The 22,368-nt window shown below is 60.9% G+C and overlaps 1 protein-coding gene across 3 annotated transcripts in view; it reads left to right on the top strand.

Moving 5' to 3' along the window:
* The window catches only part of LOC111157619 (TBC1 domain family member 22A), a 299,219-nt gene that overhangs the window by 194,311 nt on the left and 82,540 nt on the right, over positions 1-22,368 (top strand). For all 3 annotated transcript variants that reach the window (XM_022519197.1, XM_022519195.1, XM_022519194.1), the window contains one exon: positions 22,221-22,348. In XM_022519197.1, coding sequence (XP_022374905.1) covers positions 22,221-22,348 — 128 coding nt within the window. The remainder of the gene's footprint in view (positions 1-22,220; positions 22,349-22,368) is intronic.

The following is a 22,368-nucleotide window of genomic DNA, read 5'->3' as shown; positions in this document are numbered from 1 at the left end:
CACAGCCCTACACCCCACACTTCACATGCGGCTCCTTTGTGGATGTGGTTACTGTCCGGAGCCCGTGCTTCTCCGTGATCCCGGGGCTCCTGGTGACGCTCCTCACACCGGCCTGTTGGAGGAGGGGCCGCTGGTGTCCTCGGGGGTGGGGCGGTCCCCATTCGTGGCCAAGGGCTCTGGTTGAGCTCATTGCCTCCAGCGTGGACGTGGTGTTGAGGCTGCTCACTGAGCGCGTTTTCACACGCCTTCACGCCTCTGCTTCAGGTCATCTCTGACCCGCTGGCTGTGGTCTCTGGGAGGCCGCCCCGGGGAGCGCGCTCACGGTCACGCAGAGCCTACCTGCCCTGCGGGTGGTGGGGTTTTTCTTCGCAGTGACCGTGGATGGGACCTTGGGAGACCCGCCCTGTGTCGGTCAGGGGCAGGAGCTTGGCCGCGATGGCTGGCCTGTGGCGGCGTGGGACGGTGACCCGGGCCGGCAGTGTCGGGGCAGGCTCTTCCTTTCCGCCTTCAGCGGCGCGGCGGGTTCGCGTCTTCTTCCTCTCTGGTGCGTGTCCCACGCTGCCGCAGAGTGCTGCTGGGAATGGCCGCGGAGCCCCCCGGGCCCTTCTCAGCTTGAAGCAGCCCTTCTGCCGCCCGCCCCCCAGCAGCCCGGCCGGCACACTCTGGCTGGTCGCTTTCCCTCCATCAGGACACGGGATCCCAGCTTCTGCTCTGGTCCTTGTTCTTGTTGTTTTCTGCACTTGAAACACTTTTCCTGTCTCCTGCAGCTTCTGTCCCCGCGGCCAGGTGTTCTGGTGCTCTGAGCTCTGCGAGTGCAGGCGGTGACAGGAGACAGGAAGAGTGTGCCGTGTCTGGGGGAGGGTAGCCAGTGTGCAGAGTGTGCGGCAGGACTTGGCCTCAGGGAGCTGAGAGCTGGGGAGGTGACGTGCCTACCTGCGTGCTGCCTGGGAAGCGCTCAGGGAGCCCCTGGGCCTGCCGTGGAGGGGAGTCTCCAGGAGGCCCATCCTTGGGCTGGAGCCAGGAAGGTGCTGTTGACCTTCCCAGGAGGTTGTCACACCGGCCTCGGGCCCAGGGCAGGCCCAAAGCTTCTGGGTCCTGCAGTAGTTCCTTCCGTGATGGCTTTTACGTTTTGGTCCGTCCCGGAGTGCTTCTGAAGTGTGTCAGTGGTGTGCCCCCAGAAGCCTGCTGTGTACGAGGTGCTCCTTGGGGCCTGGGACACGTGTCCCAAACTCTGCAAGGTGCTGGTGGTGTGGCGACGTGGGGGCTGCACACAAGTGGAAAGGTGACTCGTTCCCAGGGGCAGTGACCGAGTGTCACCAAAGGACAGGCATGCTGTGTGAGCATGAGGGAGAGGGAGAGGGTCCTCACCCCTCCCTGTTCAGATCGTAGCCACAGGGACCAGAGGCAGGTGGCCAGTGGGGCCTGGCTTTGTGAAAGGGAACTTGGTCACTCCCCAGGTGGCTCCCTTGTAAAGTGGGCCCCGGGGACCCGCTCAGGGCCTGAGCCAGGATGGACCTTCTCCCCTCTCTTTCGGATCTGCCTCTCGGGGCTGGTCGGGGTGGAGCTGGTGTGTAAGGCAGACTCTGTGCCCGGTTCCCGTGTCTGCTGCCCCCGGAAGATCTGCCCACCTCACCCAGTCGGAAGCTGTAGCAGGGGTGGGGTGCGTCTGCAGGCCCGTGTCCCGAAGGCTGCCCTGCCTGGGTGGTCTGGCTCGCAGGCAGGACCGGAGGTGAGCCCGGCTCTCAGAGAGAGGCTGCTGTGCTCGTGGTGGGAGGGGCTCCGTCCCTGCTGTGGGCACGCGGAAGCCCTTCCTCTGGGCTGTGGATTTGGGGCTTGAAGAGGAGCGAGCAAGCTGTGGTGTGTAAACGGGTACAGACCGAGGGACAGGCTGGCCTCCGACTGCAGGGTTTTGGTTCCTCAGTGAGGGGGAAATGCCAGCCCGCGAGCAGAACGGGAGGCTGCTTCATAGCAGGATTGCGTGTCAGAGGAGAGAAGTCGGGGCACCCGGCCGGGCTTCCGAGAAGGGAAGCTCGACTGTCCGCGCTCCCGTGGCCCCTGGCCAGCACAGCGTGTGCCCTCGGAGGCCAGCTGGCTTGGGGCTCTGGCTGCAGCTTGTCCCCCGCGAGCCCTTGCGCACCCGGACGCGAAGGTGCTGGAAGCTTCGTTCGCCGTCGGAGCCCGCTGCCATCGCTGCTCTTCAGTCCTGCCTCGCAGGCGGCCGGCGGCGGAGGGGTTGACACTTCTTCAAACACTGGGGCCTGTGGTCTGGGGCCTCCGCTTGGTCACGGTCACCTTGCTGGGTGGCCAAGGGCCCTGTGTGCCCCACCTCCGTGCACGGCCCCCTGCCCTCTCCCCGGGGAGCCCGTTAGCGCGACCGTGTTGCCCGCACCCAGCACACTGGGGGTGGCCATTAGCGTTTTTAAAACTGTGCCCTTCCAGCCCGAGCGAACCGGATGCCCGAATGCATTCCTGGGGAACAGCTCTCCCTGTGTGTGCGTGGCTTTGTCTGCTTGTACGTTTCCCCTCTCCTCTGTGTTTTAATTTAAGGGAAATGTGATTTTAATGAAATTTCTCTGAGAGCTGTCTTGACTGCATTGTAAGTTTAAAATTGACTTATTCTTTCAAGATAGAATTCAGTTACATCTAGTAAACTAGTTTCAGCTTTATTACCATCCGAGTGAAAATATTTTTATTACTGCTACAAGGTAAGCAGTCGGAGAGCAGGGAATAAATCAGCGACGTCAGTCCGGCCGTGGAGCACTTGGCGTGTGACAGTGAAAAATAACCAGCTCCCTGTCCCCCACTTGCGTCCTCATTAGGCCCGGGGATGGCTGATGTGAGCATTTGGAATGATAGAGATATTTCACCGGAGACATACGAACCTGGCGGCTGGCAGAGCACACGTGGACCGCAGTGACGTGGGCCGCGTGGCATCGTGGGGCCGCACAGGAGGCAGAGTGTGCCGTGTCGGGCTGCGCTCCTGTGCCTGGCTCCCCCGTCTCTGCTGGGGCTTTGTCCCCGCAGCTGCTGCGGCCTCCCCCATGTGAGCGTGGTCCTTCACTCCTGTGCTTGGGAGGCGGCAACGCCACCCCCGCGCTGGGCCGACAGGGGCTCCTTCACCCCAGCGGATTTAATATGCTTTCACTTGAAACCCGGCGTGGATACTTTGCTGTGTTGTGGGGGAGAAGGATGCCGTACCAGGTACCAGAAGATCAGAGGACTAGAGGAAGCGTAGTGGAACCCCAGGTCATGTGTCAGGAGAGTGCACCCCGGTTCTGGGGAGCCCGTCATACGCCCGGGCTTGGCCGCTGCGGCCGTGGCTGGTAGCTGCGTCTGGCAGGTGCCCGTTGCGTCCCAGGCGCTGTCCTCGGCCCATCGCCTCTGCACTGTGGTGACTCCCCCCAGAGGCCCGACAGAGTGGAGTGTCTGCCTCCCCACCAGAGGAGCCGGCTCCTTCTCCGGTCTCTCTTTCCCCACATGCTGGGGGAGCCCCTCCTCGCCTCCAGCCCTGCCCTCCTGGCTTGGTGCTGAACACGGAGAGCTGCCCCAGCTCCGTCCCATGTCGGGGGCCCAGCAGTGGCCTGGGGGCTCGGGGCCCTGCCTGTGCCTGCCTGTGACCCAGGATCTCCTCGGGGCAGCAGGCTGCAGTGTGCTGTGTGATGCCCACCACTCGGCCCCCGGCTGCAGCCCTCACGCGGCTCCTCACGTGGCTCCTCACGGGATGCCGGCCAGCAGCTGGTGCCTTCCAGTGCCCCGCCGCCATGCCAGCCTGAGAAGGGGAAGGAGGTCCGAGAGTCTACTGCGCCATCCTGAAATAGCAAGTGGGTCCCTTCTCCCGGCTTTGAGCCTGTGCCTGTGGCGTCCTGCAGGCTTCCCGGCAGCGAGCGGGGCGCCGGCGTGCACACCGTGCCCACTCCTCGTTGGCGTGTTGCTGGATGCACGGATCAGGCGTTACTGTGGTGTCCGCACACGAGGGTCCCGCACCCTGCGAGGCTTTGATCTGCTCCCACGCGGGCTGCCGACGAGGCTCCCGATTTAGAATGGACGTTTGGGGAGCAGCGGGTGAACGCGTCTGTGTGGGTTATCCCTGTCTCTACATGTTCATGTGCCCTGGGGCTCTCCTCCGTGGCCTTTGTTCTGCCCTTTCATCCGGGGAGGGGGCGATCTGGCGTGTGGACAAGCTCTGTAATCCGAGAGCGTGCCCCCTGCTAACTGCTGTGTAGCTGGGAGAGTGACCGGAAAACGCTGGGTGTGCAGACGGGTGACTGGGTAAGTGCTGATGGTTGTGGTCATCTGAGAATGGTCTTGCCTCTGTGTGAACGTGCCCCTGGCCGGCTGAGCGGGGCCCTTTCCTCACGGCGACCTGCCGGCCCCTCCGCTTTATCGGCTCTCCCACGAGCTGGCCCTCGCGCTGATTGCAGGGACAGCACTCTTTGGAGAAGCCTCGATCTGGGGTGACAGTCTTCACGTGCATTTTCCGCCATCCCCAGAGGTTGTCAGGATAATCCGGGGAGGTGGCACCTGCCAGAGCTTTGAAATACTGAGCTCCCCCGTGAGACATGGGAGCTGAGTGTCCCAGTGACTCAGAGGGGCCCGGAGCTCCCCAGACCCAGCCTGGCGCGGTGCTGGACGTCCTCCGCTCTGCCCTTGCCCACGCCGGCCAGCTGTTGCCGCAGGAGCCAGATCCCAGGGCCCTCCCGCTATTGTCGCCAAGCCCGCTGTTGGGTCAGGCCTGCGACCCCCTCCTGCCATCTTCCAGGCCAGAGAGGTGTGTTGGGAGAGTGGGGCTACAGCCTTGTCACTTGGGGTCCCTCTGTGACCCCCCTCTGGTTTCCTCCTCTTTCTCTAGGACTTGCTGCCTCTTGGACCCAATTTAAGCTTGTTTTCGGGTGTTCCCCTGAAGAGATTGAGAGGGATTTATTTTCTTAAAACCAAGGGACAGCTCTCCTCCCATGCTTGGACTGCAGGGTCCCAAGAGGGTCTTGGAGCTCGTGGCTTGCGGGTGGGGCCACACTTAAATCCCCTGCAGGGCAGAGGGGTTAGCTAATGTTTCAAGACCTTATTGATGTATGTGGATGGGCTGTGACCGCTGCGGACATCCTGTCCTTTATCAGGAGATAGGACACTGACTGTCCCCCGGGAGTTCTTTCCTGCAGGCCCAGACTCAGCATGGAATTGGGGGGAGGCCCCCAAGATCATCTGGCTGCCACCACCCAGCCCACCTCATGGCCTCTGGAGGCCATCATCACTCCCGTGTCGGCCGGGCTGTCTGGGAGGGCCGGGGAGGAGTCTCCTACAGCTGTGCTTCCAGCTGGCAGGGCGGCCGAGGCCAGGCGGCTGTGCCGGCACTAGAGTCTGGTCTCTCTGCATCCTGGGCCGCTCCTTCCCCAGAACCAGTTGGAGGTGCGGACACCGGCGCGCCCACGCCGTGGTGACCGTGTACGTGTGACCGCTCGGGTGGGGTGCGTGTTTACCCGGGAGGTGGTGACGGCCATCTGCTGTGTGACTTAGATGATTTTCTCCTAATGATGCTCTCTCTGCGACCCTCCAACCTGAGATCGACATTCAGGGTTTATTGCCAAACCGAGACTAGTTAATTAAATTGTAAGCAGACACTTGCAAATGCAGTGATTCTCCTTGACCTTAGGAAGAAAAAGTTGTCTTGGTTTTGAATGCAGGCCATCAAATTCTGGTTTTGATAGGATTCCCGAAAGTCATTTTTATTCGTGGTTACAAGTTGTTGGAAAATGCAAGTGGTTTTATCGCCCCCGCCATAAAGCACTGACGTCCCTCTTAAATCCCGGACAGAAGGCGGCCTTACAGCTGGGCATTTCCGTGCCAGGCCGGCTGGGAGAGGACGGTTTCTGTAGTGGAGGTCACCTTCCCTGCCTGTAAGCCGTTGGCTCTCATGAAAGACCATGGGGCACTTCCCGTCCTTACTCTCTGTGGTCCCTGCGTCCCCCATGCTTCGGGCTGTGGGTCCCTGCTGGGCCCCCTGCTGGGCCCCCTGCAGGGCACCGTGCTTCCCCATGCTTCTCCATGGTCCCTCTCAGGCACGCACCCCTGTCCCTGCACAGGGGACAGGGCAGGCCGAGCTCTTCTGGCAGGTTAGACCTCCCGCCCTCTGCCGTGTCCCTCTGTGTGACCCCTGGCTTCAGACCCCTGTGCGTTTGTGTGTGTGTGACGGTTCCAGTCTCTGGTTGCTGCCATGTGGGGACCCCCCGACCCCCAGCTAAGGGTGGGGCCCTGTGCGGGGGTGTGTGCAGCCGGCTCCCTGGGAGCTGGCACAGAACACGGAGATGTGGACCCACGGATTCTTCCTTTAGAGCTTGACTGTGCCACATCTGCGGGAGCCCTGGGGTGCAGCAGGTTGTCACAGGGCTGAGGCGAGACCTGGGGTGGGAGCTGCTGTCACGCAGTCCGTCTTGTGTGCTGCAGTACTGGACCTAGGGCTGAGGGGGCCAAGAGGGGGTTCCCACCATGGCGCCTGGGAATGGGGGCTCCGAGCGTCCCTGCGCGCACCCCCGGCCCTTTGTCTGGTCTGCACAAAGCAGCCCCAGAACAGCTAATGCTTGGAGCTTCTGTTGAAGTGAGTGGATGATAGACGGGTGAGAATCCGGGGCCCACCCCCTTTTTACACTTGGATGCCTCCCTCCTGACGGCAAAGAAACCCGCAAGTCAGCTGGGGCGTCATTCCCTGCTTGGTCTTCCCGTGGCCTTCTGCTCAGCCCCGTGTGCAGAAACGCTCTGGCGGGACCTGTGTCCTACCTCGCAGCCGCCCTCGTACTGTTCTTCTGGTCCCGCAGAGCTTCCTGTGGCCCTGTCCACGCGCTTTCTGCCATCTGCTTCCCGAGGACAGCAGTCAGAGAGCCAGGGCCGAGAGACCCGCTGGGGCGGGGAGGTGGCAGCCAGGCCGGGCAGGGGGCCTTGTTGCTCAGGGCGGCCTGGCCCTGGAGCGCGCTGGAGTCCTCGGCCCTCATCCTCACCTGCACAGCCGGGCGGCCAGGCCAGCAGCTGAGCACGCTTAGCGCAGGACCTCCCCGCCTTGCAGAGCGCAGCCGCTGTGTATCTGCCGCTCAGACCTGCATAGACCCCCTTGCGGGCCCCCCGAGCCGCTGCCGGGCCCTCCACACTTGGGGAGCCCCCGGGGTTGACTGAGCAGCTAAGGGTTGAATGAAGGCCCCCGCAGGGTTCTCCCTGCTTCTGCCCCTGCCTGCTTCCCATGAGCCCACCCCCTCCAAGTGGCGCTGCGCTTCTCCAGCTCGTTTCAAGTGCGAGCACGGTGCCCTGTCCTGGGAGCTTCGGTGGGCTTGCAGGGAGGCCCCCGAGCCCTTGTTGGCCTCTCAGCCAGCCTGGCCTGGGCCGCCTGGACTCTGCTGTGGGTGCTGGCATCCAGGCCCCCGGCCCCCACTGTGGGGCCCTCTGGTGTTCTTGGTGGATGACTGAGGAAGCTGCTGTTGTGATATCTGCCGTCGAGTCTTTGGGTGTCCCTGCCCCAGTTTACCCATGTGTTCCCCAGGAGAATGAGCCTCATGGTTCACTCATTCTGAGGGTCAGGCCAGGAGAGGCTGTACGTGCAGAGAGCACCTGTGTAACCAGACTGTGATGGCCATGGAATGTTCCAGAACTCTGGCGTCCTGTCCCCTAGATGTCTTCAGGAGCACGGTGCAGCACGGCCTTGCATCTGTGATGCAGGTGCCCCAAGCTCATCCTTTACCCCTTGCACAGGCTCTGTTCTGCTGCTCCCCGGGGCCCTGTGACACGGAGCTGGCCCTGCCCCAGTTACAGCTGCCTCTGTTTCCTGCTCGCTGTGGCTCCGAGGTGACCATAGGTGGTTTTCTGCATCCCTCCTGCCCTACGTCCCCAGAGTCCCTCCTGCATCCCTGCTTCCGTAGCCCTGCTATGGTCCTGAGGCCCGTGCTCCTTCCCTGAGGCAGGACACACAGCAGTGGCAGGACTTGAGCTCACACCATTCTCTAGAAAAAAGTAGACCAGCAGGAGCCTAGGAAAATGACTTCAGGAAAGAGGAGGATTTCTTCTCCTGTCACTCTCTGCTTCAAGAAACGGATGAGGAGCGCTCGGGATGGCTCGTGCCCAGGAAAGGAGGACGGGCCAGTGAGTGGGGCAGGAAGTCACCTCCGGGCACTGCTGCGTGCGGACCCCGGCGTGCCGAGCCCAGTGGGCTGCTGTGTCTCAGCTCAGGAGGGCGCCGTGTGCTGCGGGACCTCGGGGGCACCAAGAGAGCAAATGAGCGGGGTGGAGCCTGGGGGTCCCTGCCTGGGGGGTGCCGGGGGCACAGCAGGGGCTCGTGAGTTCACCCCCGCGTACTTCAGTGTTTCCCCTGAATAGGAGCCTTCTCTCCCACAAGCACAGTGCTCCCGCCACAGCCAGGGATCAACCTTGACGGCAGAACTGGTGTTTCGCCTGCAGACCCCGTCCACGTGTCACCACGCGTCCCTGGACCCACGCTGCCTTTACTTGTCTTTTCTCGCCTGGGACAGGCTCAGCCTTTCTTTGTGTTTCGTGACTCAGCTGTTTCTGGGGCGCGCATTCGGGTTTTGTTGCTTTGTTTTTTTGCCAGAGTATGTTAATTTGGGCTTATCTGTTGCTTCCTGGTGCACAGATCCAGATTTTGGCAGGAAGCCACAGACGTGTGGCTGTGTCCTCCTCAGGGATTTGCTGGGGACACACGGGGCAGGTCGTCCATCGCTGGTGATGCCGGCTTTGACCGCAGGCTGCGGGGCCGTCCGCCAGCTTCCGTGTGTGCTGAGAAGCGTCTTGTGAGGAGACTCGGCTGGGGGAGCCGTGCTGCCCGCCCCCGGCCTTTCACACTGTTCTGGGCCTCCCTCGGTCAGCACGGGGTCCGGGCTGGTCGCTCCTGGGGTTTGCTAATGCGGCCGCTTTCCTGCTCGAAATGCGTGTCTGTGTGTGTGTGTGTGTGTGTATTTACCAGGTTACACCTTTTTTCTAAAATGAATCCTGTTGATGCTCAGAATTAGTCAGCTTGGTGCAGGAGGTCCTTGAGGGAATGTGCCCCTGACAAGGAGGGGACAGCGGAGTAGCTCCGGGGTGGGACATCGCATTTTGTGTGAGAGCCCCGTGAGTGTGTCTGCCCACTGTGGGAGGTCCTGGGGCGCCGTGGGCAGTGAGGGAAGGTCGTGTGTGAGCCGGTGGGCCCGAGCCCCAGGTGGGCACCGAGACCTCTGTCTCCACCGGCTGGCGGGAGGCACAATGGGGGGGCCGCTCCCCGAGAGCCTGGAGGGACGGGGTCCACGGTTGGCTCTCGCACTGTACCCGAGTCTTCTGAGAGGCAGGGTGGGGGCACCTCCCTCTGCCCACGCCTGGTTTCCTGGGGGCAGGGGTCTCTGTGTGCAGGGGAGGAGACCAGCGACCGCTCCCGCTGCTGGGTTACCGGTGAGAAAGCAGAGTGAGCTGCATTTAGGTTCTCACGGCAGCCCCGGCAAGCGGGCGTTTCTCTGGGGTAGTTAGTCAGTGCGGAAGCAGGATAGACTCCCGTCGGTGGGGAAAAGGGGCCTTGTAGCAACGTGCTGGTGATGGATAGAGCCCTTCCTGGAGCTCCCTTTTTTGACAAACTCATCATTTTAAACTATGTTCTGGTTATTTAAAAAAAATAATGTCGAAGTTAAGTGCTTAGGTTACCTTTGGTCTCTAGCTGTGTCTCTGCTAATGTTCTTTTCACAGGTTCCCCGTGGATGCGCCAGCAGCTTTGGGCTCGTTCCTAGACACTGAACCAGAGCAGAGCAGAGCAGCCCGCAAGCACTGCCATGTCAGCGCAGAAATCAGCCCGTGACCCAGAGTCAGACTGCTGCCCTTGGGTGCTGGCCTGTGTCCAGCGCTGTTCTTGGAAGGCTCTGGTGCTGGGCAGGCCAGATCAGGCTGCCCCCAAGGCTGCTGCTGTCCAGTCCCAGGCCTGGACATGGGTGGGCATGGGCTGCCGCGGCTGGTGGTCCCGCTGGAGTGGTCCGTGCCACGCCTGGCCTCCTTGCCCCATACTCTGGCTGCGGTCACAGGCGCTCATCCCTCACCCTGGGGGGGGTTTGGGGAGGCGGCCTCACCCCCGTATTCCGTCTGCAGCAGCAGCTGGGCTGGGTCAGGCCGGGCTGCTTGCCTCCCGCTGCTGTCACTCCTTGGTCCGGTTGTGTCCTTCGTTCAGGGATCTCCGTGAGCGTGTGACGACTCTGGGTCTGCTGCTGTCACGGAGTCTTGGGACACTAAGTGAGTGTCCGCTTCATGAGGCGCTGGGCACCGTGTGAGGCCTGGTAGGGACCAGGCCTTGGTTCTAGACTTGCTTGAACTAGGAGGCAGGTGGGTGCCGCTGGGCGACTTGCCTCTGAGTCTCCCGCTTGTGTCATCATCAGAAGTGACCTTGGGGGTGGGCGGTGGAGAGGGAGACGAGACTCCTGTGGCCCCGGGGCCCTGCTCCGTCACTTGGTCTGTGTCTGGAGGACTTGCGCAGTGGCATGCTTCCCTGTCTCCTGCCTCCCGTTCCTCCTCCTCCTGGCTCTGTACCACTTTCCTGCCAACCAGGGGCAGACTGGGCGCTCCTCAGTTTCCCAGCCGCGCTAGCGGCTCCGTCGTGGCCTGGGAGTCCAGGCGGCAGCAGGACCCGTGGCAGCCCCGCTTGACTGCCCCCTTGTCCTGGTATGTGCCCCTGCCTGCTGTTCGGATGCGGGGAGGCGGCCCTGTGCCTGCGTTAGCTGGCCCTCGCAGTGGGTGCCTCGGGACCCGGGCACCTTGGCCGGGGGCCCTCTCCCACGTTCTGGGGGACCCGCTCTTTCTCCAGCCCTATCTCAGACTGAGTGGCCTCTGGATCGGGACACGGGTGACTTCACACATTCCGCTAACATCTGTGAAACATGCTCTGTGCTGGGTCCTGGGTGTACGCGGATGCATTCGACAGAGGCCTTTGTAGGTGAGCTCGTAGCCAGCAGGACGGCAGACGAGGGGGTGACGTAGTGCAGGCCGCCTCTCTAGTTATCACGTGATGTCAGAAGGGCCAGTCGGGGGGACATCTTTGCGGAAGACGGATGTCGGCTTGGAGTCTTGCACTGGTGTCTGCTGTGGCGAGTGAAGGACTCTTGTCTAGACTCTAGTCTTCAGTAATGGCTTGTGACAGGAGAATATTGGAGTCCCAGAACTTGTGTGGAAAGTGCTTTTTAGGCACCCTGGGATCGTCTGTCCCAACCATCCTCCCCTTGACTTCTTGTTTAGTCTCCGGCATTTCGTCCTCTCTCCCCTGATCCGTCCATCATCCTTCCATCCATCCATCCATCCATGCACCCATCCATCCATCTATCCATCCATCCGTCCGTCCATCCATCTATGTATCCATCCGTCCGTCCATCCATCATTTGACTGTCCACCCATCAAACTGTCCGTTAATCGGTGTGTCTGTCTATCCATCTTTTCATCCATTCATCCCTCTCAATTTTTTAAAAAAAGACTTTTTAAAATTATGTGACAGAGAGAGAGAATGCACAGAAGCAGGGGGAGGGGCAGAGGGAGAAGCAGGCTCCCTGCTGAGCAAGGAGCCCGGTGTGAGACCTCATCCCAGTTTACTGGGACCATGACCTGAGCTGAAGGCAGAAGCTTAATCTACTGAGCCACCGAGATGTCCCTCATCCCTTCTACTTTCATGGAAGACTCTGACTGCCTTGCCCTTTGGGTCCTGGGTGTGGAAAGGAATCGGAAGGAGCCTGGTCAGGACGATCTCAGAGTTTAATGGTGAGATGGCCGCGCCAACCCTCTAGGCCACTAAAGTGCCACGTGTCTTCTTGCAGAAGTCCGCAGGCGGCCCAGCGGGGTGCCAAGGAAGGGGTGGTCAGCTTCGGGGCGCGGTCAGAAGGGCGTCAGGTGGGCGCCGCTGCTTGAGCTCTGGTGTGAGGGTGGCTCACACGGACCTGCATGCCAGCCCGGGGGTGGGAGTCGTGGGTCGGGCACGTTGGTGGCAGCGTTCTCCGTGTTCAGTGCCCACGGTGGAGGGAGCCCTCCTGGAGAAGCGCCTCCTCTTCCGCCTGATTGCGGACTTGGGCCGCATCAGGGCTTTGGTGCCGCTGACGAGATGACTTGCACACTGTTTGTGTGAGCCGCGCGCTTGCTGGCCCAGCGCTTGTTTCTTCTCTGCTTCCTGCCCGTTTGCAAAAGGGCCTCGTCTCTCGGCTCGGAAGTGTCCGTCAGGCAGCGCCTTGCTTTGCGGCCCTGACTCACAGCCGCCGCTAGGTGACCGAGCGGGACTCGCGGGCAGCCCTCGCCCTCCTTCTCCCTGTCCTGCCTGGAAGGGGGATACGGGGGCCGGTGTGTCGTAGCTTAGACGGGTTTGCTCCTGCCGAGGGAAATGCAGCGAGTGAACGTGGCGGACGGGCCCTCGGGGGGATCCCAGGGAGCCCTGTTAGCTGGTGTCCACACTCGCATGACCCCGCTCCTGGGTTTGGGCAAATCCTACGTCCTGATGGAGTGGGGGGTGGTGGGCTGTCTGCCCCGTGATTACGTTACATTATCTACGAGCCCATTTTCGCAGACTAGCTAGATTCTGCCTCTGCTCTTAAGCTGGCAGCCAGCCTGGAGGAGCTCACGTGGCAGGGACGCGTGGGTGGCCTCCATCTGGCAGCCAGCAGAGCGCTGGGGCCTCGGTCATACACCTGCAGGGGACTGACTCCTGTCAACACCTGGCATTACCCCGGAGGTGGGCACTTCCTCGGTCGAGCCACTGGATGAGAGCGCAGCCCTCATTGCAGCTGCAAAGCCCTGAGTGGAGGACCCAGCCAGGCGGCTTGGACTCAGAGCCATGGGGGCTGTGCGATGACAAATCGATGGTGGTTATTTGTTCTGCGGAATCAGAAAACTTATGCACGGAGGACGGGTAATGCCATAGAGCCCCCCGCCTTTCCCCACAGGGCCCTCGCTCCTGCCTGGCTCTCCTCGCCACGATCACAGGTCCATTCCCTGTTGCACCCTCTGTCAGTGGCTCGCTGAGCCCGGACGCCCCTCCTTCCCGAGGGGGTTGCTGACTGCCGTGTCGGCGCGGACCAGGCCTGGTTGCCCCACTAGCCCATCAGATCTTGGCCCCCAAGGCGGGGCCTTTTCATCTCTGCCCTTGGTGTGTTCCCATCTAGAAGCCCTTGTGGGTGTTGGGTGGGAGAGCCAAGGGCCAGGCCCCCTCCAGCTCCTGTCCAGCTGCCGCCCCCAGGGCCTGGGCGGCCGCCGCCGCCACTGCCGCGCACGTGCGCTGCGGGCTGTCCTGCTGTCGGCACCTCTGTGCTTGGGTACCCGGGGAGTCGCCTGTCAGCTGCGCTCCTTTCTAATAAATCAGGTTGGTTGTTGCTTCCTGATATGAAAACAGGCATTGGTTGAGAAGCTCACGAGCACAGCTGCGAAGTGAGAGTGATTTAACACCTCGCCGCTCTGGAAGAACTTGTATTTTAGATAATGTTACTGTCAAAAAAATATGCTGTGATACCTCTCTAAAGATGGGAAGATAGTGTGTCGTGGTGTCAGATAGATGCTGTTTTCTCACGTCCTGCCGGAGCCTTAATTTTGCTCCCAACGCCTGGGTCCTGAGTACGTGGTGGCCTCTGTGACCCGAGGCCTGAGAGTGACTGCACTTGACCGTGCCCTGCCGCTCCCTGCCACTGCCTGCCGCCATGCACGGAGCCTGCTAGGCTCTCCTGCCAGGGGGCTGGGGGACTGGTTAGCAGCTTGTGGGTGTGACCCACTGTCACCCCCACCCTCGTGTGCAGTGTGGAAAAAGACAGCAGTCGTGTGGCATGACCTTGATGTTCCAACCAGCCTCGGAGCGGTTATCTTGGGAGAATGTATTTGCAGCATGGCCTCTGCCCTCAATGTCTTTCCGGATCGCAGCCTCAGGCCCTTGGATGGTGGCGGGAGCGTTCTGTTTGTACCCCCGGTGGGTGTGCAGCTCTGCCGCCAACCCCTCGGAGCGGTGTCAGACCCCCAGGTCAAGGCCAGAAGACTGCCCCACTTCAGACACCAGCTGCACGGACCCCAGGCCCGTCTGCACTGCTGTGCGAGTTACCATAAATTCAGCAGTTCCCGTGGCTTCCTTAGGTTCGGCTGGAATGGCTCACAGGGCTCAGGAAGGCACTGTACTTCAGAGAGTGGTTTTACCGTGAAGGGTACAGATCTGGAGGCCCAGCCAAAATAAGGGAGACATGGGCTTGGGTTGTTGGGAGGGGTCTGGGCCTGTAGACTGTTCCCTGTTCCCATGGAGTCAGGGCGTGTTGCCCGCCCTGCCCCACGCTGCCCCCGTGTGTTCACCAGCAGCTGAGAAGCTCTCCTGGGTCTGGTGTCCGGTGTATCGGGTCTCTGCACACGGGCACCACTGGATCATGGGCCCCGAGTTGCACTCAGTCTCCAGCTCCTCTCTTCCCCCTGACGGCTGGCAGCCGAGGGTCTCAGCCGGTCCCTGTCCGACCATGCTGAGGGTGCACTCACCAGGGCCTCCCTCATTAGCATAACAGGGACAGTCCGCCGTGAGGGAAGTCCCAGGACTGAGAGCCTCCCTCCAGGAAGGGGGCAAAGGCCAGCCCCATTCTTTGTGATGGAACAAGGAGGTCTCTCTGACCAGGCACATGGTCCAGGGTGGCTGGTTCTCACTGAGCTGCGGTGAGCCCCTCCTTGCTCACGGAGGATGCCGGTGTGGAATGGTCCCCCTTTGGGACCCGCTGGGGTCCTGGGTTCTTGGCACAGCCTGGGGGCGGGGGGTTTGGGTTTTCTCTCCTTACACCGTCAGCACATTCCTAAGATGGTGTTAAATTGTCTAAATAAATCTTACTTCCTATTGATTTCCATTACAATTTCTAAGGTAAAAAATGTTTTTTTGAAGACGCTTGTTGAAGCGCAGCAGCGCATATTAATGAGGGGGAGTTTCCTGCGGAAGCGCGCTGCATAGCAATACCGGTCAGCGGCCGCTGAGGGCAGGCCCGCACGCGGTCAGATTTTCCGCACCAAGTCCCCCTTGTGCACCTGCACTGTAGGACTGGCGTCCCACCCACGCCCTCTGGCCACACACGGGGCAGTGGCTCCCCTTTCTTGGTGGTGGCTGCCGCCATGCCAGGGACTTCCCTGCCACAGTGCCGTGAGGGAGCAGGCTTTTCGGGGAGGAGGACCACAGGGCACTGAGAGCCCACAAGAACGTTCCAGGAGCTGACCTGGGGTTTGAACCCAGGCTCTCCTCTCGTCCTGAGGTCTTAGCACTCTTCCTTCGTGTCTGGCCCACTCTTGGTAGGCTCACCCACTGCCTGAGGGAGAAGGCAGTCCAGCAGCCCGGGCTCAGGCCACGGCCTCCGTGCTGCCCCTGCTGTGTGGCCGGCAAGACTGTTTGCCCGCCGGGTTTTGCGGGGGAGTGGCCCGCGCCTTGAGAGTGGAATTGGAGGTCCCGGGTTCTGCTCTATTTCACTTCTCCTGTCTGCTCATCCCATCCTTTTCTGGCTCAGACCCCCTGTCCCTTCGGGGCACCTCTGCAGGTGTCTGTAGTGGGGAGCCCTAGACCTCCCCTTCATGCAGGTGGCCGTCCCCTGTGCCCCCGGTATGGTGAGTCCTGGGTACCCTGGCTCTTGGATGCAGCTGGGCCCTGCCTCCACGTGGGCCTGATGCTTTTCCCGCCATGGACCTGCAGACTGGGAGGGTGGGCGAGCCCAGACAAGGGGCTCCTCGGCTGCAGAGAGGCCCGTGTTCACTGTCAGGGGCTCTTGTTCTGTTCCTTTTTTATCTCTTTAACTGATAGAGAATTGAAACCTTCCTCCCAAATCAAAGCCTATTCAGGCCTTGCGGGGCAGAAGTGAGATGTATTCATGCCTGTGCTTGGCTTTGTGGAGGCTTCTGAGCGGTGTTCGTTGTCAGGTATCTAAGTGTGAGCAATTACGCTCACTCTTTGGGCAAATAAATCTCAGTCGTGCTTGCCCTGCATAAACAGTGTGTGTTTTTTATGCCAAGTCAATGGGATCCATGTTTTTTTCCTCTTTAGCATAAATCCTGGGACACAGTGTGTTTGCATAATGTATTTTTATTTTTAATCAAGAAGACAAGATGTTTCAGTGGAATTTTCAGTCTGTAGATCTGCTGTGTAAAGTGCTGAGAAAAGCGCCCAGCAAATATTGTGGTCTTCCTGCGCGTCGACGTGACAGGCACCTTCCTGGGGGCTCTGGGGACTCCTAGCCCACCATGGAGGGTTTTGGGGAAAAAAACCCTTTCAACCCGAAGGATGACAATAATTACATCTGCCTGCGCATGCATCATTTGTACATTCTTGTTTCCAGTGAGATGGAAAACTTCAACTTCGGAATTACTGCTAACCAAATTACCTTTATCAGCGGAAGAGCATCTGCTCACAATTACTTACAAAAGAGGAAAAATGAAGCTTTTCAGATACACGTTTGCAGCCCTGACGTCTGTAAATTGAAAGTAATGCGTTGAGTTTAGTCGTCCATTTTCCACACATTCCAAACAGGAGGCAGCCGCACCAGGAGTCCTGCGCGTGAGCACGGGGTTGGGGGCCGGTGGGGCCACCTTGTCGCTCTCCTTCAGAGAAGCCACCTCCGTGTGTGCGACGGTGCTCTTGTGGCCTGAGCGTGCCGGTGCGGCCTGGCCGTGGGGCACCTCATCTCGGCTCACGCCTGGGGCTCAGCACCCCGCCACAGGGACAGCGAGGGGGTGGCCGTGGCCTTCTCAGTGCCTCTCAGAAGCCGCGAGGCCCCCACCGGGCATGGAAGGCTGGCACGTGGGGCACGCAGGGTCACTTCTTCGGTGAAACAGACAACGGTGAGACTCAAGGCTGAATTTTCTGTCTGTCCTCCCAGCTGCTCGGCTGTTGGACGGCAGGCCGCAGGCCTCGTCTGCCCTGTGGCATCGTCTTCCAGGCAGCCTGGGTATGTGGGCCGGAGGGTGGGGTGCGGGGCACTGATGCATTTTCCCTGGAAGAGCTGATGGACGAGAAACCTTTGCTCTGCAAGGACTTTGCCTGTGTCCTCGTGGGGTCAGTGGGGCGTGGGGTTTCCGGTCATTCCCGCAGCCCGTGCCTTCCCACGTGGGCTAGGCCTTGCTCTGCAGAGGACCGTCGCCGTACCCCCAGGGCTGGTATCCAGAGACACAGGGCGAGGCCCTGCAGCCATGTGGCAGCGTGGGGTCCCTTCAGAACACGGAGAGGGGCAGCCCTGAGTCCCGTGTCCAGTCTACCACTGCCTGGCCTGCATCCGTGGACACTTTACCCAGCCTGCCTCACTGCACGGGCAGCGGCTGCGCATGCCCCCGGGCCAGGGTCCTGTAGGCCTGGCCCCTTCAGGAGGCATGCTGGTCATCACGCTGTGGCTGGGGTGGGCTCCTTCCCGCCACGCCTGAGACGGGAGCTGCCTCTCTCTGCATCTCGTGGGGAGGGGCTGAGAACTCATCTGTCCCCATGCCCCTGCTGCTGGGGCCTCAGGTGGGACTCACTGTGGAAGAGAAAGACTTAGTTTTTACGGTTCCTTAGGTTACTGCAGTGATAGATGTTCCAGAAATGGGTGTTTAATTTTCCAGATCTGTTTGCTTACGAGTTTACATTAGGAAGGTGACTCCTGTCTCCCAGTGCGTTTTTAGAGCTGGTTCCCATTCATCAGCCGGTGATGTTGTCCTGCGCCGGCTGGAAGCGCCACAGCAGAGCACGGGCCTGGCTGAGGAGGCCACGGCTGTTCTGTCCTTAATTCATGCAGGTGGCCCGCTTTCCCGGCTTTCGTCCTGCTCACGTATCCCGAGAGCGTCTGGCTCTGGCCATCGTTCTCCCTAAGCAATGGGCTGAGCACAGACGGCGCCCTCGGCCGGGCTCCTCGTCTGCCTGTGGGCCCAGACAATGTCCCCCATCCTGCAGGAGACCAGGGTCCAGGGGAAGACCCGCTGGAGATACCCCGGGGTGAGCCTGGGTGATGGCCCCCTCCTTGGTGCCCTCAATGTGATGGTCCCTCAGCTAACAGTCCACCGTGTTACTGGGCCAGGGTGGAGGATGGGAAGCCGTGGTCCCGTGGAGACGTGACTTGAATCCACATCAGGAAACTCGGAGTCAGCATTTTCTTCCCAACTGAAAATGTGGCCCTCCCATGGCTGTCGTTGCTGGGTTTGGACTGTGCCCGGTCCACGGGTGACTGCACTGGGATGGGTGGGCCGGCCACTGTGCCGTGGGAGGCTCCAGGCTGCGGACTCACTGCAGCCCTGGGGTCAGTCCGGCCCCCTTAGACAAGGCGCTGGCACGGCCGACCTGTCCCTGTGGAGCGGCAGGCTGGGGTGACCGGTGGGACCGGGAGCCTCCAGCCGGGGCCAGCCACGTGGCCCGGGAGCCTCCCCTGTGCTGGCCTCCGTCCTTCCCGGGCTGTTTGCAGGCAGTGGCTCTGTCTGCCTGTTCCAGCCTGTTCTTCTCAAGCTGCCAACTGTGTGCGCAGGGAAGTTACTCTGCTCCCAGTGAAGGAGGCTGCTTCAGTAAAACCAGAAACGTTCTGAACTGCCTGTTTTCAGGTGTCCTCATATTTGAACTTCACGCTAACCAGGGCGCTTGAATCAGTGTCCTGGGCCAGGGCAGGGGCTGGGCGTCCGCTGGTGGGGCTTCTGCCCTTGGACAGCAGGCAAAGGTCAGCCCTGGACGGAGGGGCCACTCAGGGGCCCTCGGAACTCTCCAGAGGTTTAGTTATGCAGCTGCTCATAACAGCCTAGAAATCATTCTTCAGTTCGTCATAGAGAACACAGTGTCCCTTCTCATTGTCGGGAACGCTTCTCTGTATTGCACTGTGGGGAGTGGAGGCCGAGAAGGGAGCCTGGGCTCGGGGGGCTTTACTCATCGCCGGTGCCGGTCACACATTTTCTCCATGCATTCACGCGCTCTTCCCTCACTCACCATCTGACAGACGCTTGCGAGGACCTGGTGTCCGGGCAGGAGGCGCAGGGGTGATGTACCCACAGTGCCTGCCCGGGGCGGGCACGGCCCTGAAGAGGCGAGGCCCTGGATGCTGTGAGAAAGGCTGGACTCGAGGTGTTTGTAGCAGCAGGACGAGGGGCAGGCTGACAGCACGTGGAGTCTGGACACTTCAGGTGTTGGGCACGTGACTAGGTCACGGGGGAGGCCTGGGGGAGGCTGGAGCGTGAGTGATGCTGGGGGTTCTGGTACCCCATGCCACCTGAGGGAGACACCCGTGGAGCGTGTTGGGGGACGGAGGGCTGAGGACGAGGTGCATTCTGAGGCATTCCGGTGTTCTCTAAGTGTGCGCCATTTAGGGGACCCCCACGACATCTGGAGAGGACCCCTTGGAGGCATTAACTGCTCCCGAGCCGACAGGCTAGTGATACAGGGGTCTCCTATCTGTGAAAAGCTGTGTGTCTCAGTTCTTCTGGGGACGGCTGTGGGGGCGGCCCGCCGAGCGCTGCGCCTGGGACGGGCTCCAGGCTCCTTTACCTGCCACTATAGCCAAGTGGAAACTTCTTTTTTGTGGTGAAATTAAGTTTATTGAAAAATAATTGTATTTAATGAAACATAAGTTGATTAGAAGAACATTAGAAGAATGTTGATTAGAATCAACATAAGGTGATTAGAGACCACAGTGTGGCCCCACCTGTGGTTGCACTCTGCCCCGCGTGGGGAACTTCTGGAATGGGGACCCTGTGGGAGAGGCTGGAGTCCTGCTGTCTTCTGTCCCTTTGGGCCCCTGGGAGGAGTTCCCAGCACATCAGAAGCTTCCGGAGAGCTGACATGGGTTCTCAGACCCCACCTGAAAATTCTGATAGTCAAGATGAGCCTGAGAACCTGTGTTCTAAGCCCCCGAGACGAGGGCGCTGTCCAGCCCAGTGTGGGGACCACTGAGGTCAGCCCCTGCGGCACCTTGGTATCAGGCCAGCCTGGCCCTGGGCTGGCCTTGTCCTTCCCCGGGCCCTGGTGGTTACTCAGGCCTGAGCTCCCCCAGGGCCTCACACCTGTGTTCACCCAGTGCCCGAGGATGGGGGGCAGGCCCTGGTCTGCGGGCCGGGGGCACCGAAGGCCGAGCTCAGGGGCCCTAGTGCAAAGAAGAGGTCTCATTGAAAGCCTAGGTTTTATCCTAAAAATTAGTGATGATCGTTGACTTCATAATGCTTATTTATTTGGTTTTAGCGTAAGACCAGCTTTCAGATTTCTGGTGGCGATCTGTTCGAGCTGCTCGGTGTGGCCCCGTTACGTCTAGCCGACTGCGGCCCCGCAGCACCTGGCTCCCCGGGCCACACTCCATTCCGCCTCCTGCGCAGGAGTGCTCTCCTCCTTAGGCTTTCACGGGGAGGACAGACAGGACCGGTAACGCAGGAATGCAGCCGTCTTCTTCGCACTTGCATGGGCTTGGCCAGAACCTCTCAGTCAAGCAAAAACAGAACAGACCTCTCTCCCCTGGCACGTGAATTGCCCCTCCAGGGAGAGGGGCCCCTGCCTGTAGCCGGGAGGAACAGACACTAGCCACAGGAGCCCCCTCTGCCGGGCCTTCTGTCTCTGCCTGCTTCTGGGACTCAGCACCCTGGGCCCAGCCTGCCCTATGCTGTGCCCAGAGCCCCTGGTCCCTACATTTGTCCCTGGAAAGGCAGCAGGTGGCACACCTGGTGGCCTCTGGGTCTTCCCACTTTCTGGTCCCAGCAGCCTCCTCCCTGGCACCTTGCTTCCGCCTGGCTGCAAGGACTGAGAGACGAGCCTGTGTGGTTCTTCTCAGCCCTGTGTCATTAGTCCCTGCCTCGTTGGGAGTGACCTCACAGTGTGTTGTTGGGTCTGCTGCACCACGTGGCCCGGCTGCTCCCCTACACGTGTCCTGTCCCGCCTGCCGCGTGGAGGGTGCCCAGGCGTGTTTGCTCTGCTTGGCCGGGGACAGCGGTGGTTTGGGGGGGGCGGGTGTCGCAGCAGAGCCGACGAAGAAACTGGCTCCAGTCGTGGGAACCAGAGCCGTCCAGAGCTTCTCTGTGGCCCGCCTTCCTCTCCTGTGACGGAGCACCTTGCAAGGCACTCACGCTTCAGCCATAGTGACTGGAAGGTGCCGAGGGTTCTCAGGACGGGGTCCTCCCGGCCCTCGCGGCCCCCTCTTCAGTGCTTAGTGGTGAGCACTACCTTGTTTCAGCAGTACTGCAAGTTACCAGGAACACGAGTAAAAACAAACCAGTAATTAGCAAAACACTAACATTTGTTCGTTAGTTCTAGAACTTTGTCTGGGAGACCTGGAAAACCCGTAAACTTTTTCAGGGTCACTTCTCAGGGCTGTTTGCAGGGGAAGGTAAGCCCCAGAGCGAAGGAACTTGCACGGAACTCAGGAACTCACAGAAGAGATGTGTACAGAAGGGGTACCTTGCCCAGCACTTGGTGGGCCCTGATGAAGCTCCATCAGCCCAGGAGGGTTCCGGCTCCAAGTCAGGACCCTTTGGCGGTACTTGCTTGTCTTACAAAACAGTGCAGAGTGGATCCTCACGGGCAGGGTGGGTGTGGGGTCACCTGAGCCCCAGAATCTTTGCTTCCAGGATTTGCAGACTGTGGAGCTTCATGGAGCTCCGGAGCCCGCCTCCCGGGTTGCCAAGCACTCGACAGAGAGGTCGGGGCAGGGAGCGCAGGGCCCTCCGCTGCGGAGTTTCGCCTGTTGTAGCGGGTGGGGAGGAGAGACGTTCGTGGCCGCTGGGAGATCGCGCATCAGGGAAATGATGGTTCATAAGGCTTGGTTCTTCCGAGAGGCCCGCTATCCCGAGGCTAGCCCCAAACCTGGGATCCAGAGGCACCCCAGGGCCCCGTCCCGCTTGTCCTCTCACTGGCTGGGTCTGGGAGCAGGTGGGGAATTGAGGTCATTTTGCAAGCCAGGGAGCTCTCCCTGTGTGTCTGAGCCCCTCCTGGGACAGCAGCCCGGGGCTGGTGGACTTGGCCTGGGCAGGAGCGAGTGCTCCCCGCATGCCCCAGAACAGGCCTGTTTCTCACTTGTGAGGCAGCAGTGGTCCTGCCGCCCCGTTACCGTGGCTGAGGCGGGGCCGGACCTCCAGCGGGTCACGCAGCCCTGGACCTACCCTTGCTGCTGTTCCTGTCACGGCCACCGCGGCCACTCACTTTCCAGAGGAAGAGTCCAGCTGAACTCTCTGCGCCCTGGGGACGCTGCCCGCGTGGCCGGTGGTTGGAGCGGGCAGTTGGGGGGCGACCGCGGGGAGCTCTGGCTCACGGCCTCGGGGCCTGTGTTTGTGTCGCGCAGAGCCCGTGCACCGGCACCTGGAGCAGCACGAGGTGAGGTACCTGCAGTTCGCCTTCCGCTGGATGAACAACCTGCTGATGAGGGAGGTGCCGCTGCGTTGCACCGTCCGCCTGTGGGACACCTACCAGGTGAGCGGCCCCCGCCCCCC

This window comes from Enhydra lutris, unplaced genomic scaffold (genome assembly GCF_002288905.1).
Source record: "Enhydra lutris kenyoni isolate GAN:26980312 unplaced genomic scaffold, ASM228890v2 scaffoldscaffold55, whole genome shotgun sequence".
Lineage (NCBI taxonomy): Eukaryota > Metazoa > Chordata > Mammalia > Carnivora > Mustelidae > Enhydra > Enhydra lutris.
Note: the sequence above shows the minus strand (reverse complement) of the source record. Positions and strands in the feature narration are given on the sequence as shown.